Below are 15,766 nucleotides of genomic sequence, written 5' to 3' on the forward strand. Positions count from 1 at the left end.
TGCTTCTGCAAGAAGGAGGTCGGTACCAAGATGAAAATTAGAGAGTGTGTGTCTTGTTCAGCTTTAATTAATGCTATGTTATTTCATCAGTGGTTTTTATAAACCACTGATAAAACTAAGGATGTACTTGCTTCAACATCCTCCTTAAGATGTTGCTGAATTCACCCTAAGTTGTACAAAGATTTTACTGAAGGTACATATGCATCAATCTATGTATATTATAATTTGACAGCATTGTCAAAAGATGCTATTTTTAGTGCCGCCATTGTCTGCTTTAATCTTTTTGTTTGTTTTTTATTCTGGCAAATGTGGAACTTGTCTGAAAATACCCAGGTTCTGATGTCAGTGAAAACCACAAAAATTGTAGATTGCAAACGACTGTAAGAACTACAAGATGTCTTGATTAACCCAGATTTACCATCATGAATGTTAGCTTTTCCATTGTTCTGTAATATAGGACTGTACAAAGAAAATATACTTACCATACTGGTGGTAGACGTTTTGACAGTTTGGTAGACATTGCATTCCTACTTTCTGTTCTGTCTTGTATGGCATTGCTGTCTTCCATACCATTTAGTAGTTGCATAATTGTTCCCTTCAAGGATACAAACAATGAGGTCAACTTGAGTCGTGTCAAATAACTAGAGCAAATACCACATATGAAACCATTTAAGATAACAAGTCATGTGATCACATATATTACCTCTTGCCTGGATTTTCTGCATCATGCTCGAAGTGTGTTAGAATACACAAAAGCAACAGACCTTACCAGCTGACTGTTTTGCCTATGATAAGCAACTGATGAGCATTTAATTGCGAAGTGTTTGACACAGACAAGCTAGAATTCAAAGTTACCTTCCTCTAAATGATTATGCTCCTTCTTTAAACTGACCTTTTCAAGGCAAACCCTGTATTTTCCTGCAGAAAAAAATATGACAGGGATGAAGGTTTGATTTTATTTTAGTGGTTTTAATAACATGCAGCTATGTGACATTTTAAAGCTGCCTAATTATCGGATGTAACATCTGGGATACAGTATCTATCAGACTGTGTTTTATCCAAACTGGGCACAGATACAAGAAAGTCTTATTTGTATTTATTAACTGGAATGTACATAGAAAGGTCAACACTTTCCCTATTCATCCTTCATCAGCAGAGAAGCTGGTGAGAAAGCAGGGTAAAACTTCTTAGTAAACAAAGCCTTGTGACTTCAAAAATATGCAAGACACATGAAAGCAAAGAATAAGCTTCCTATCCATTCATTTTTTTTCTTTTACTGAATGTTGTTTCATTTAATTGTACTTGTAGAACACATCACAGACCTCTGCTGTTCCTAACTGAAGTTGAAAGAAGTGGTTGCCCTCTTGCTACAGTGGTTGACAAGCAGAAAAGCATTAAAACACTGTTCCTAAACAAGCAGCAAGTAAGAGAAAGCAGAACATGGTTAAAATTGTTCCCATTAGTATGTTTTAATTCCACTCTACAGCACCCTTGAAGCAGTTAAATTGGTCAGTTTCTTCTATAACCTTCCCAGCTATTTGTGATAGTAGTTACAGTTACTGGCCCTTCAATGCAAATTGTTGTGCCTCGTGTTCAGAGATTTTGTGAGTCTTTCTCTCTGGTTATCTACACTGCAAGGCCTCACAGAGAGAGTTAACTCTCTTCTAACTTCACAGTCCTAAGCGAGTTTCAAGCTACTGCTGGAAGCCGTATGAGGACACGTAGGTTGAACAATCCTGTTTGTTTCTCTTACTGTGTAGATGTGTGTTTCTGTACCTGCCTGCTCTCATTAGCCAGTTTTCCAGTCATCAGTTACAGCACTGGCACCATTCATCTTCCCAGTATAGCACAACAGAGTGGCTTTTCTTGCATGGAGGGGATTCTCAACACAGAAGCTTTATTCGTAATAATATAAAAAATGTCTGACTAAGAGCAGTAGTCTGTCTAAGCCAATGTGCTGCCCACACTGTCTCCTGCAGTGAAAGGAGATACTGTTTAGGGACATCATGTGAACCTGGCCACTTCCTGTGGTCTATTCTCCTCATAGCCTCTCAGCATCATTGGATTAAGGATCCTGAAGAGCAAACTTCTGCCTATTCCCTATAGTATCTGTTTTGATACTGTTATCTGAGATGTCTTTTTTGTCTTTTTTTTTTTTTCTTTTTTTTCTGGGACCTGCTGATGCTACCTAACTCCACAGCCTCACAGGACAAGAAATTCCAGGAATTCGCTAATTTGCTGTGTAAAAAAAAAAATATATGATTTTATCACTTTTAAAGCACTTCCTGACTAGTTTCAGTGAGTTGTAATATTGCAGGATTTGGTGAATGACACTTCTGCACTTGCCTTATCCGTGACCTTAATGATTTTGTAAACCTAAACCACTCCTCAGACTTCACCTCTCCAAATGGAATAGTTCCAGCCTTTTTAGTCTCTCTTCAGAACAGAGCCGCTGCACCCCCTTGACTCTTTTCATTGCTCTTCTCTCTGCCCTCTGTAGGTCCACTGTCCTTGTGATGCAGAGATCAGAATTGTGTGCTGAACTCAAGGTGGAGGTGCACTGAGGTTTTATACGGTGCCAGACTGACCCCTCTGTCACATTCTCAGTAATGTTCCTGATGATGCATGACATACTGGCTTCTGCTGGACACTGAGCCAGAAGATAACTATTCCCCTGCTCAGCATCTCTGATTTGGCCTGCAGCACCTGTTCTCTTTCTAAAAGGACTGGGCTTTTCCAGTCCCTTTCGCCATCACAGATCTTTCTTCTTTTTCTTCAGTCACATGTACACTGAATACATGAGAGCTGCCAGAATTAATATCTGGACTAATTCAGTGATCCATTGCTTCAAACTGCTGTGTTTTTAAACAGAGAGCAGAACAGAATCCTAACTAGAAACCAAAACCAGATCTGGGATGGCATTTGAAGTACTGTTTTGAAACTCTTTTCAAACATACATAGATATAAAAGTTACTATTTCAAAATAGTAATTTGCCTGAGATCTGGCATCTCCTAGGAGGTATTTGTGCAGTACAAGGACTGTTTAGACTAGGTTCTCCCCAAGCCTTTGTTTCAAGACTGCAGCAAGGGTGCCATGGCTGCTCTGCACTGCTCTTTAGATTCTCACAGGGCTTGTTCCCACAGAGGCCTGCCTCCAGTGATCTCCAGGAAACAGCCTTCAATGGAAGAGGGCTGGCAATAGCTTTGACTTTTGTTTTGTATCTCTCAGTTGTGTGGTTATTACAAATGACGTGTGCTGTAGGAGACAGTAAGCCTAAGTTTCTCAAGCCTTTTCCCATCAGTCCTACGGTGTGCCTTACTGGGTGGGTGTGATTACATGTATGTGTTTCTGTGCTTCCGTGATCTGTATTTGTGTGTGTACACTCATCTGTTGGGTAGTGGTGGTTCAGCCTGTTCATTAGTCCTGTCTCCCACTTCTCTGCCTGAACTGCCAGTAGTTAACTGGAGTGCTTCACCTTGTTGTCAGCCTTACCTGGGGACTTACACATTTATGCAGAGGGAAGCTGCTTTTCTGACCTGGGAACAAGAAGGATGTCTGTCCTGAGGCAAGGAAGAAAAGATGTAGGCTGAAGTAACTTACTGGCTGGAGGTCCATGTTCCAAGTGTGCCCTATTTTCTTTAAAATAAAATTTCAAAAATCCTTCACACAAGCCAAGAGCTCCTTACAGTCTTTTACAGGTCATCTCTACTGTCTTTAACTTCCTCAGGTAGGATTTGAAGAAGCTTTTCATACCAGATATACCACTTCCTCCTCGTGTAAGTGTTGTTGGATTATGTGTTATAATAAAAACATCTTGCAGCAGGTAATTTATTAATATAAGAATAGTTGTATTACACTAAGTATATATAACTTACATAATTATATCAGAGTAAATGTGACTGTGATTTCAATCCAGTATAAAAATGTAATTGCCAAAAATATTCTCTTCAGTTTGTAACAGGTAGAGGAACAACTTCAGTTCTGTGATGACAGAAGCTGACAGCTCACACCTAACTACTACTGAGGTTGTGCATTGTTTATGCCTTAAATAGATGGGTGAAAGAGGTCAGTCTGGTCCATCACACTGTTCCAATTCCTGCCTTTTAAAAAGCTCTCTGTCTAGAAATGAAGAGCATGTGTGCATCTCTCCAGGCATGGGTTCTCCTGAAAAAGCCTTTCTAACTTCAGCCACCTTTACTCATCAGTAAATAGGTAATTCCTGTAACACACAGCACCCAGTGTTCTCCTTTGATCCCTTCATGTCATACCTTGAAAACATTATTTTCTCAGAAAATGCTGCTGTGTTCACTGTTCTCTTGGTAACCCATGGGGGGAAAAGTGGGATCGGGACAGAAGTATGCAGGCATCCACTGGGCAAAGTGTAACCCCTGAGCTTGCTCAGAACAACAGAAAGAACAGAATAGTTTCCTTTCTCCATCTCCTCAGAATATGTAAAGGTATTGTGCTGTTCCTGCTTTTTCTGAGCAAAGCCCAGGAGGAATGAAAAATCTGAGTCTCTGCCTTACTCAGCATATTGAGTAACCAGCCCAGGCCAGATATAAAATTCTTGTAAACGCAGGCCTCCCTGCTGGCAGCAGCGCTGTGCCACTTTGACATCCAGCAATAATTTTAAATGAGAGTGATTTATTTTTCTTTAGAAGGCAGCAGATGGCAGCAAAGTTGTACAGATGTGCCAGACTAGTAGAAGAAGAAAAATATCTTAGTACACACACTCTAACAACATTCTGTGGAAAGAACGTATCATTTGTTTCTGTCTGTCTTGCAGCGTGGTTAAGGCAGTCTGATTGATTTAATGGCCCTCGTGCACTTGTAACGTGAGGGGTATTTTCCCCCATTACCAGGAGTTAATGAGATCAGGTTGGGGTGAGATGATGTGGATTATCACTCAGTAAATCATCTTTGTCTGTGCAGGAATCACTTCTTTGTGCAAACCTGTTATGTCCTTCATGAAACAGATACCAACTGTCTTGTGCAAATACTGTCACCAAGTGCTAGACTGTCTGTGTGTGCACACTGAGTGACACAGGAGCTTTGCCTGCCAGTCTCTGCTGTGAGCTATGTACGCCACTCTCTCATTTGAGTTAGTTGTCTGGATACACCCTTTTGCAGGCTTCAAACAGGTGATGAGATGTGTTTTAAAAAGCAAAGAGATTGAGGAGGAAGGAAATGCTACTATACAAAGTCATAGTGTTTTAAACACTCCAAAATCCTACTGCATTAAATAAAAAATGAAGCCTGGGTTTCGGACAAGAACATTGGAACTTTCTGGGATTCGATCCCTACGCATGAGCACATTTAGCACCGCACTTGACACATGTATGTTTTTGAAGTTGTCATTGCCAGCAGCACCACATCCACTTAAGAGGAGCAGCGATGTTCATACATTGCTGAACTCATTTCAGATTGAACTGAGAGTCTGGATTTGAGTTTCCTCTTTTTGATAGCCTTCCTGTCCCTGACTTCTACCTTTTAGTAGTTTATTCAGTCTTCAAAACCAGAACTTGTGAATAAATGAAATATAAAGCAAAACTTACAATACAGTCTTTCAGTATAAAAATAGACATGTTTTTGAAAGAAAGCTGGGGCTTAGTTGTTTCTCCTGCTGAAGTCAGTAGAAGTTTTGTTTCAATTAGATGGGATCAGTCTCAGGCCTGGGATTTGGTATTGAAATTCCTATCTGGCTCACCAGTTCATCACCACCAGAACGCCTGCTGTCTGTAGGCAGTAAGGAGGCTAACGATATATGCCAGTTGCATATTTTTCATGTTGTTTATCAACAAAGGGCCAGACTATGAATTTGTTCCTTATGCAGAATGAGATGCAGAGCTGCACAGCCCCAGGAAAAAAATGACTTAGAAAAAGTGACTTAGAAGTCCGTCGCTTTTTCCTTGACTCTAAAGAGAATGAATTCACTTTACAAGGTGCAGCTGTCTTCTTCCAGTGTGTAGCCTCTGAGATCTGCTCCGGAGTCCTTATATACAGGGAGGGAAGTGTAGTGACCTCTGAGAGTTTGCTGCTTTCTAGCAGAGAGCCACAATAGAGTCAGGTCATGTAAGGGGAAATGAGGAACCCCCACACCCTTTTATTCTCTCCTGTAATAGCAGTGGGATGAATTACATGGTGGCCTTTTAGTCTTTGAGTGTTTCGGTTTCGTGATAACTCCTGTGACAGTAACCATCTATTAAAAAGGACAATAATCAAGCTTGTTTGATGACCTGCTTGGTTTGCTCCTGAACTAACAGATAAGGTTCGTTATGTTTGTTCTCCTGTTTCTGCCAATAATACTGGACATAAGAGATTAAGACCCCAACATTTGTTTGCTTATTTTTATACCCTGTTAACAAAGTATGAAGAAAAAATAAACCATTTTAAAATTGCTGGGAAAGTTGCATGTAATTTGTGACACACAAAAAAAGTGACAGATCTGGGAAGTGATAGTTGACTGAAGGTATTGGAAGAATATTTATTTTGCAAACCTATTCTGACAGTCAGAATTTATTAGAAAGTATCTGCGTTCAGCTAGGTTGGACTGATCTTTCCTGACTTTGGAAAACCCCAGGCTTTTGTAAGTGGATGGGAGCCTCAAGGAGGTCTAATTAAATGTTTGGTAGAAGTTATCTCAGAATCAAAGTCAAAAGATTTCATTTGGCGCCCTCATTGCTGTTGCTGGGAATTTTGCAAGCAAAATACTCCAGTCTTATCAAATCATTAACATTGATTCTAGTCTTAATGGAACCATTTGTTTTTCATTTGGAGATATTAGAGTTGTCAAGCATTTTGACTAGTGTATATGGCATGTAGTAAAAAGGCTTTTACACAGCAAAACTCTTTTTCCTCATGAACAAATTGTGTTCCTCCTCATGAAGGATACATGGCCCTGCTCCAAAGAATTAAGTATTTAAAAATTCAAACAATTTTAAAGCTGACACAAATTATTTGGTGAAAAAAAAACATTCTTTAAGAAATATTTGGATAATAAAAGCAAATCCTTGTGACACAATAAACAAATTTTAGTTAGGAATAATTGGATTTAGTCATTGGTTGTACTCAGTCATGCTGGAATTTTTTCTCCTGATGCCTGTGTGCTCTACACTACTTAAGTATGATGTGAGATAATATAAAACGGTGTATTGACGACGCAAGGAAAATATTTGGATGGCTGTCTGGAGTTGCCATTATTGGCTTTAATTATGACTTGCTGTCCTTTGGGTACTAAATGAGCCAGAAAAGTCTTCATATATGCCAAAGTATTCATTAGTATTCCCCTTCCTGTCATTGCACTTGCAGAAAAAGTTTATATCTGGCACCTGCCTGGAGTTCTTATTAGCACAGACCAGGATGCTTTGCAGATTTTGGTAATCATCTGAAAGTACATCGGTGTCTCTACTTTTTGGATACAGTAGAAGTTGTTCCTAGGTAACAGTGGTAGAACTCTTTGACCACTTTCTGATGTAACTGGGGAACAAATATTTTTTGCAGTCCTCCATGTGACATGGCTGTTTAAAGTAAGTTTTGTGGTACCAACTGGAGAAAGAAAAATAATTACTTGTTTCATTCTTTGAGGTTAGGGGACTTGCACTAGGACTTTATGGGAAAGCGCGTGTAGATTACCATTTTAGGCCCCTTGCCACCATTCCATATAGCACTAATAAGAGAGCCACAAAAATCTTTCTGAGGTAAAAATAACGTTTGGAATCTATTTTGGTAATAAAAAATAATCTATAGTGATGTACTTTTTCTTTGCCATAGGGTGTCTCTAGCATAGGTATGAAACAAAATAATAACTCATAAAGAATATTCCATGAACTCTTCTGACACTTCATTGTGGAGGCTCTGCTGAGAATGGTGACCACTCCTTTGGCATCTGCTCTTGAACGAACTGGTGGACAAGAATGAATTTTTGCTCCAATACATATTTACTGTTGCAAAACTTCATTTCAATTTAGAACCTTGTTTGAACTGAACTTATAGTCATGTTTTAAGCAGCCTTTGAAATGCTGGCCTGTGGGACACCAGATTGTTCATAAGTTCATAGTACTTAACTAAGGTATTGTGTAAACAGGTGCTCCTGATTTTGGAGGCATTTGATGACATCTTCCACTTCTCATCTGTTATGTTAGAGCATAAGCTGTCCTTGGCCTAAGCGCATAGCTCTTCTTGAACTTCTAGGACTTTAAGAGGATACTTGCTCTCATGGGCTGATACTGTTTCACAGCCTTGTTCTCCCTGAAACCTCAGGGATTTTAAAATCCTCACACTACTCAGAGATTTGAATCTAGTTCATGTATGGATTTCAACTACTGTTTAAAGGTTAACGCCCAACATTTTGCTTTGTGGGATGTTTGTAGTGAAAAGATGCTTAGCCAAAGTTCTACAGAAATGTCCCCTGCTTGGGCAGGAGGAAGAGCTTTCACTCTTCACCTGGTGCAGGTGCAGAAGTGGAGGAGGCGGGGTGAATGCTGTCTCCCTATATTTTAGGCCTTACAGACCAGTTCCCCAAAACATGGAACTCAGTTTGGGATACGAGGTTAGCTGTGCAATGGGAAAGAATCCCTGCCTGCTCTATCATTCTCCTCCAGCCTATCTAGCCTAGCCTAGCTAGGTTAGCAAAAATCCATGGTCATAGGATTTCCAGGGTTTGGTTTTCAGCTTGATACATTCAAAGAAGGTGCTGCCTTCCAGGCACAGGGCTACTCACTACTTTCTGGCATGTCTAGTTCAGCAGCATTGGTCTTCATGCTTCAAAAGATGTGGTTTCAAAGACTGGGGAGGGGGGTGGAGGGAACTTATTTTAAAAAAATCGTTCTTTTCTTTCGATGCTGTTTATTGCAATACCGGGGTTTTGCTTCTCCCTACAAGCGCGGCAGGTGGTGCTCTTGATCCTTCCGAACAGAAATTGCACTTGGTGAGCTCCAGTAAGGACAGGATTATGCCATCCAGCACCAGCTTGCTGCTTTTAGCCCTGTCCAGCTAGTTCAAGGATCTTTCAGCTTTGAGTAAAGTGTTTCTTATCAGTGAAAGGGAAAGGAGGGAAGAGAAGGTATTTTAAGTGAGGACTGAGTTTTGGCAGTAAATGAAGACAAGATCAATACAAACAAGAGTAGCTAGTTGTGAAGTACATACTTAGGCATACTATAGCCCAATCCCAGCCCTACGTCCCCAGTTTAGATGGCAAAGGTGCTAGCTGTGTAACCCATAAGTAAAACATTCTAGATACTAAATCTGGATCAGAAAGGCCATCAGCCGTAGAGATGTAAATTCTTTTCCAGCTGTTAACAGATGATAATTAAAACTAGTGTCAATATATGTGCATTTAAAAAAACAACACCAAACCAACCAAACAAAAAAAAAACCAAACAAAATATTTCAAGTGGGAAACCCACCTCTCAAGATTCCAAAATTCTAAGTTGAAAATGCTTAGGAAAGTAAACAGGCAATTCTGAGGAGAACTTCAAAACTTTGGAAAGAAAAATTATTATAAATATATGCCTGGTATCTATTCAACTGGATTCCTACCCAAGGTTTTTTGCAACAGTATTCCTGGAAAGGTGTCATTGACAGTTCTGCTGAATTTTTATTTTAAATATATGTTCCTTAGGCATTTAGTATTGGGTAAAAAAACATGCCCACTTCATTTACTCTACCAGTCCCCTCCCGTATATGTTAACTATGTTTAGAGATACTGTAAAACAGAGGAAAGGGTATGTTTTACCCAGGGTGTTATTCTATTACACTTGTTTAGTTTTTAGGTTTGTTTTCTTGGAGTGCAAAGATTAGATACCAATAGATGGTGCTGGTGGTACATTAATGTTCAGTTTCACATTTGTTTTCTGGTCTGCGGTTGGAATACGTTTTTTTAAAAAAAGGGGGGAACAGAAAAAAAAAAAAAAAAAGAACAAAACAACAAAATCCCTAATGCTAAGCTTTTATCCAAGATGTTCTGCCTGCACTGAACTGGTCACCATTTAACTTTAACCTGAACTGTGGCCCAGGAAATCCTTCAACATAAATAACCTTGGAAGCTGCCACGACCATTTTTGGAACGTCCTCCCTCAATAAATCTGTTACTTTGTTGTGCAATGTTGAAGTGTGCAGTTGTTTCTCTGATTAATTATGGCAAAAAATAAACTTGCAGGATCAATCCAAGCTGTGACACGTTTCAGCCCTGGCTGGAACATGTGGGTAGAAAAAGGCCTTAGAGCCTTCTCAACAGATCTGCCCTGGGATTTTAAGATACGTGCTTGCCATCAAGTTTACTTGATTTGACGAGATAAGGTGGCTGCTAACAAAGGCTGTAACTGAAGAGTTTCAGGCTGTCACAGAACTGCTGTGCTAGGATATAAGGGTAGGGCTGACCACAGTAAGAAATCCTTCATCTTTACCACCTGCCCCCACTAAAAAGAACATAACAGACCTGTTTTATGTAATAGTGTTTATTTTATTTCACATATTACCCATGGAGAACAGCTGATACATTCTCTACATCTTTCACCAGTCTGGAATGCAAGATAAAAAAAAGGTATGGGAAAAAAAAAAGTTTAACGTTTGACATTCACGATATGAAAAATAGAGGGATACAATGATTTAAAATGCCCTTATGCAATATATATATGTAAAACGTATAAAAATAAAATATATTTTCCAAAAAAAGATACAAACAGGACATGACACAGAACAATCTTAAATACCGATACGTATCTCATGATCCACACACACCGCACTTATAATTAACAAAAACCACGTACAATTGCACTTTTCCTCTCTGTGACGTTCAAGTATGTCGCAGTCCCCGCAGGGACTGGTGAGTGTCCGATTCCCTGCCGGGTGCAGATAACGCAGAGGGTAGAGCAGATGTGGCCGGCCTGGCCGGGGGCGGGACGCGCCCCTAGGCGCGCTCGGGGCGGGGGGCGAGGCCGGGGCCGCGGGGCGCCCCTGAGCCACCCCGCTCGGGGTAGCGGGGCCCGGGCAGCTCGGAGCGCCGCCGGCCGGCGGGGAAGGCCCGGCCCCTCCGGGTGCAGCGGCGGGGCAGGGGGCGACATGGCGGCCGGCGCGGCAGCAGCGCCTCCGGAGGCCGCGGGCCGGGCGCCTTCCAGCCCCGGGCGCCGGCCGTGCCTCGGCCGGGGAGGGTAAAGCGTCCGTGAGCGCCCGGTCGTGCGGGCGGGGGTGGTGGGGCAGCCCTGCGCGTCCCCGGCGGGACGCGGCCTTCACAGCTTCCCCGCGCCGCCTGTCCGCGGCGGCTGCCCCTCGCCCCGCTCCGCCGCCCCCTGCGCGGGAGGGCGCGCCGGGGTCCCGCCCGGACCGGCGCTCTCCGCGAACTCTGGCGGCGGCTCCCGAGCGGCGGCGGCGGCCCTCCGGAGCGTCCGTGTCACAGTCCATCCGTCCGAGGCGGCCTCGGCCGGGAAGCGCGGCGCTCAGACCCCGAGCACGGGGGCGAAGGGCCGCCGCGTCCGGGAGCGCCGGCCGGCCCAGGGGAAGCGCGCCGGGCTGCGGGGCTCGGGCAGGGAGCGCCGCCTGCGGCCGTAGCCCTGGGGGCTGATTTTGCTGGCGGGGGCGGCGTCGTCCTTATCCTTGTCCGTCAGCTGGAAGATGTCGTGGGCCAGCTTCTGCACCGTGCACGTCCCGAACCGGCACCCCGTGCGGATGGCTTGGAAGTGGGGGAAGCTGTTAATGCTCTGGCGGTAGCGCTTGACGCGGATGTGAGCATCCTCCCGGCTGCTGCGAGGCAGGAAGAGAGAGCGGGCATGAGAACAGCGCAGGGGGGACCCGGAGGAGGGGACCCGGTGGGTCTGGGGCGGGGAGGGCAGGCAGCCCACGGGCTGGAGGCGGGCCCGTCCCTACGATGCAAAACCCCCAGCACCGCCACCCCCAGCACCCCCCGGCTCTGCCCTCCGCCGAGCGGCGGGAGAGGGACGGATACGCTCGCAGAGCAGAGTTTGCTGCCGGTGGGAGGAGAGGCCCCGCCGTTTCACGGCTGTTACTTTATCTATGGATCCAGAGCTCAAGTTACTATTTATATTTGACTTTAACAGTACAGGCGCTGCTATCTCCCGCCAGCTGAAGAGCGCGGGGAAAGGGAGACGGGAGGCTGCTTTCAGCGCGATGTGCAGCCCGGGCAGGACCTGTCCCGGGGCTCGGGAGATCTATTGCGAGAATAAGCCTAAACACCCGGAAACGTGGGGACCCTGAAAAGTTTCCACTGCCTCGAGCAAGTACCCGAGCCCAGAAGGGGCGGAAAATTACCTGGGATGCGAGACTCGGGGATCCTCCTTCACGTCCTGGGTCCGTATAAGCAGCTGCACGTTGGCGGCTGCCCCCAGCCCTCGGAGCGCGCCCGAAGGCTTCACGTCCCGCTTGGCTCGGCTCAATGCCCATTTCGTCCATCTGAAAGAAGCATAAGGGAAGAGGACAGCCTGTTAGCGCAAGCCTGCGGGGCGGGAGCCAAACCAAATACATTGGAGGGGCGATAATCTTTGCCAGCGCCGAGATTTTTTGGTGGTGGTTTGTTGTTTGGTTTTTTTGGGTTTTGGGGTGTTTGGGGTTTTTTTTTTGGGGGGTGGGGGGGCGCGGGGGGACATGAGGCCTTTAAGGAGCTGTGCAATTCCCGCAGGAGGTCCAGTCCCTCCGATCACGGCCGGAGCCCGGGGGGGGGGGGGGGCCGCGGGGGGGGGGGGCGCTGGCAGGAGGGCGCTCCCGTACTCACTTTCTTTTGAACTCTGTCGCTACATCCACCCGTGCAGCATCCACCCCGAAGAAGGTCACGGAGCCGAGGTAGAGCAGGGCTACGTGAACTAGTTTCATTCTGGCTGGGCTCCTGGTGGAGGGAAAGAGAAGAACTGTAAGCAGGGTTGCTAATAAAAGTCAACTAAGGACTGTCCTTCATTTTTGGTGATTGCAGAGAGCTCCTTCCCTCGGAGAGCCCCCAGGCTACCGGGGACTTTGTGTGCGATATGAACCAGAAGCTAGTATTTGCCCAGCAACTTATCGCAGAGTAAATAACAGAGCCTCCAAAGTTTACGTTTGTCGAGAGCTTTACTTGCAGAGGCGGCTGGAAAGCAGCAGGATTTCCAGAATACCCCCAGCGGCTCGCACTAGGATTTAGCAAACCCATGAGATTAGGGAGAGCTGGCTATCAGACGCATCGTTTCCAAACTCCAGCAAGTGTTTTTGCTGCCTGGAAGTTGATCCCCTAATAGCTCATCTTCCCACTTCATACGCAAAACCAGCTAGTTCTGGATCTTATGTTGTAAACTGCAGCTGATGCCAAAAGCCAGTGCAAGACTCTGCAGCATAACTCCAAGCTCTTCAAAACAGTCCAGATTTAGTAAATTTTCATTTCCTCTCCACCTCCCCTGCATCTCTTTTTTTTGTTGTTGTTGTTGCCGCCGAGGCAGGAAAAAAGTAGTTCTTACCTGACAGTAAGGATAATCCACAGAGACAAATGTTCTTGTAGTAGCGATCCGAAGTTGCAGGGTTTCCTGAGGAGCGAGAACTCCTTTGTGTGCCTGGAGTAACCACCGCCGAGCTGCGCTCCACCGCCGCCTTTATAGAGCGGCGCGGGGGAAGTGGGTGGACCTTGGCGTGGCCGGGCGATTTTTCTTTGACACTTACCCCCACCCCCACATCCCAAGCACTTCTTAATCATTCTAGCGTGAATTGGGGGCAACCCATACTAGGGTAAAAATAAGAGGATTATTGAAAATTATCTCAAACAACCCCCTTGGTATTTTGTTAATTATAACGACTGCTTTTAGGTGTGGATTCCGAGTCTTGGCATAACTTGCAAAATCTGTTAAACCTCTCAGTCTGTTTTACGGGGGACAGACTTTATAACTGCCGATGTATAATTATGTTTACACGCTCTGTAGCATAATTTCTCATTACAGGCATCTTACCTTTAGGTGGGTGGAAGCAGGGGAGTGGGAGCTAGAACTCAACCAATTTCAAAATCCATGCAAATCCATCAAATACCAAAGTTCCAAAAATAACCCCATATTTGGACAACGTGAATTATAATGACTAACTGTAATGAATGCCAGCCTTCTTCACATAAGTAAGGAGGTGACAAACCAGGCATCATTAATATTTATGACTCAGCTTAGGTGCATTTTTCATCTAATAAAATGTATTTGATTTACTTGATCGATTCCAATAAATCACAGTTCAAATGGGTTTGGAAGGTGAAGGTTGGAGCGCCCTTCTGTGCCTGTGAACAAAGAAGCGGTGTCACGCTGGGGCAGAGACAGGCTCCCTGCAGTGCCTGGGGCTGAGGACGCCAGGGAGGACCTGCCGTGGTCCTTTTACCCCCAGTCCGCAAACCTTTATATGCGTTCGTGCACTGACTTCCCCGCTTATGAAGCTAAACCAGTGCCGGATCAAGGTCTCTAACAGCATTCTCCCGGCTGGCCAGCAGCAAAACCTCAGCCTGCCTACCTTTTGGGTTTTTTTCTTTGTTTCTTTTGGTGGTTTTGTTGTGGTGGTGGTTGTGTTACAGTCTCTTAACATCTTTGCTCCGTGACGCTTCAGAAATACAGAGGTCCGGCTTCGCAGGGGGTGCTGGAAGCCAGCACCAGACAGACCGTTTCAGTTCTCGCAATGCAAACTCAGCGGAACCAAGGGAGATGCACCAGGAGACCGGCGCCCTGGGGCGTGGGGGTCCTCTTCCCAGTGAGAGATACTCGTGAGGAAGGAATGAACTGGAGTGTGCCAGATGTTGCTCTCATCTTGCCCCAAGCAAAGTGTTTCAAAAATCAGGTGAGCGTACTCGTGACTCTGCCTTTCTAGATAACCGCGGTATATAACAACACCCTGGAAAGGCATGTGCGAAGGGATGACGGAAACTTCCCAGTGCACGGCTGACTCGGTCTGAGGTGCTCCCTCTCCCGCTCGTCAGCAGCGTCCAGGCATCTGGAGTCTTCTGTCTGCGGCACCTACCTGCACGGCGGCAGGCTGGCCCGGGAGCCGCCACCCCGGCCTCTGCCGCCCCTCCGCCGGCACCCGCCGACAGCGAGGGCCGCGCTCCCCAGCGCACCCCCCGGCCGGGCAGCCTCCTGCCCCTGCCCCGCCGCGGCTCCGTGGGGCGAGGCGGTTTCCCCGGCCGTGAGCTGGCCGCCGGGACAAGCCCGGATCCCGGCCGTGAGCTGGCCGCCGGGGCAAGCCCGGATCCGCTCCGCCGCCGCACCTGCCCGGCCAGAGCGCGGGGCGGGACCGGAGCGGCTCCGGGGCGCCGGAGCCAGCGGGTCAGCCCCGTGGTCCCCCTCGTCCCCTCCGCCCGCCGGCTCCGCGGAGCCGCCGTCCCGCTGCCCTCCCCACGGAGCGGGGAGGCAGAAAGGCGCGGGGCGAGGGGCTGGCGTGTGGACTCGGGGAGGAAGAAGAGGGAAGGTAGGTGGGCTGCAACGGGACTGTGTCGTGGCCAGAGCTGCACAACTGCATCAGACCACCACGGCTGGACTTCGGAGACCTCAAGAGGCAGCCCAGGCTCAGCGAGTTCAAGCGTTTCCTTGATCAGCAGAAGTTGAAACTGAATCTAACTCTTCCGAATAGAAAACTATCCGCAGGAGTTCGTGTGATGAGCGTTGCTTTGATTCAAATTAAGTCTCCTGTTCCAGTAAAAAAATCCCACACTTCCACAAACGCTGGAAAACCCCTCACTAAAATCCTTGGCTAAACGGGAAGTGTATTTTGTATACTCTTAGGCAAACAATGCAGAAAGAAGCATATGTTGGTTGAGGAATAGTAACAATAGTA

General features: G+C 45.9%; 2 protein-coding genes across 2 annotated transcripts; both read right to left on the reverse strand.

Moving 5' to 3' along the window:
- Nucleotides 1-10,439: 10,439 nt before the first annotated feature.
- LOC129737002 (translation initiation factor IF-2-like) lies at nt 10,440-11,398 on the reverse strand. The gene has a single exon (XM_055723009.1). It carries the CDS (start codon nt 11,396-11,398, stop codon nt 10,703-10,705), a length of 696 nt encoding a protein of 231 aa, XP_055578984.1. The 3' UTR covers nt 10,440-10,702.
- ADM (adrenomedullin) lies at nt 10,440-13,649 on the reverse strand. Its single transcript, XM_055723008.1, has 4 exons — nt 13,432-13,649; nt 12,723-12,833; nt 12,263-12,403; nt 10,440-11,737 (listed from the first exon to the last, which is right to left on the reverse strand). Exons 2-4 carry the CDS (start codon nt 12,818-12,820, stop codon nt 11,434-11,436), a joined length of 543 nt encoding a protein of 180 aa, XP_055578983.1. The 5' UTR covers nt 12,821-12,833; nt 13,432-13,649; the 3' UTR covers nt 10,440-11,433.
- Between the last annotated feature and the right edge of the window lie 2,117 nt (nt 13,650-15,766).

The sequence above is a fragment of the Falco cherrug genome, chromosome 10 (genome assembly GCF_023634085.1).
Source record: "Falco cherrug isolate bFalChe1 chromosome 10, bFalChe1.pri, whole genome shotgun sequence".
In the NCBI taxonomy this organism is placed as follows: domain Eukaryota; kingdom Metazoa; phylum Chordata; class Aves; order Falconiformes; family Falconidae; genus Falco; species Falco cherrug.

What these genes read in the sequence shown, in the direction of transcription:
- LOC129737002 (XM_055723009.1), bottom strand. Translation starts at nt 11,398, where the DNA reads ATGGACTGTGACACGGACGCTCCGGAGGGCCGCCGCCGCCGCTCGGGA.
- ADM (XM_055723008.1), bottom strand. Translation starts at nt 12,820, where the DNA reads ATGAAACTAGTTCACGTAGCCCTGCTCTACCTCGGCTCCGTGACCTTC. An exon ending in GCGACAGAGTTCAAAAGAAA is followed by an intron (nt 12,404 to 12,722) that starts GTGAGTACGGGA and finishes TGCTTCTTTCAG; the next exon opens with ATGGACGAAATGGGCATTGA. An exon ending in CCCCGAGTCTCGCATCCCAG is followed by an intron (nt 11,738 to 12,262) that starts GTAATTTTCCGC and finishes CCTGCCTCGCAG; the next exon opens with CAGCCGGGAGGATGCTCACA.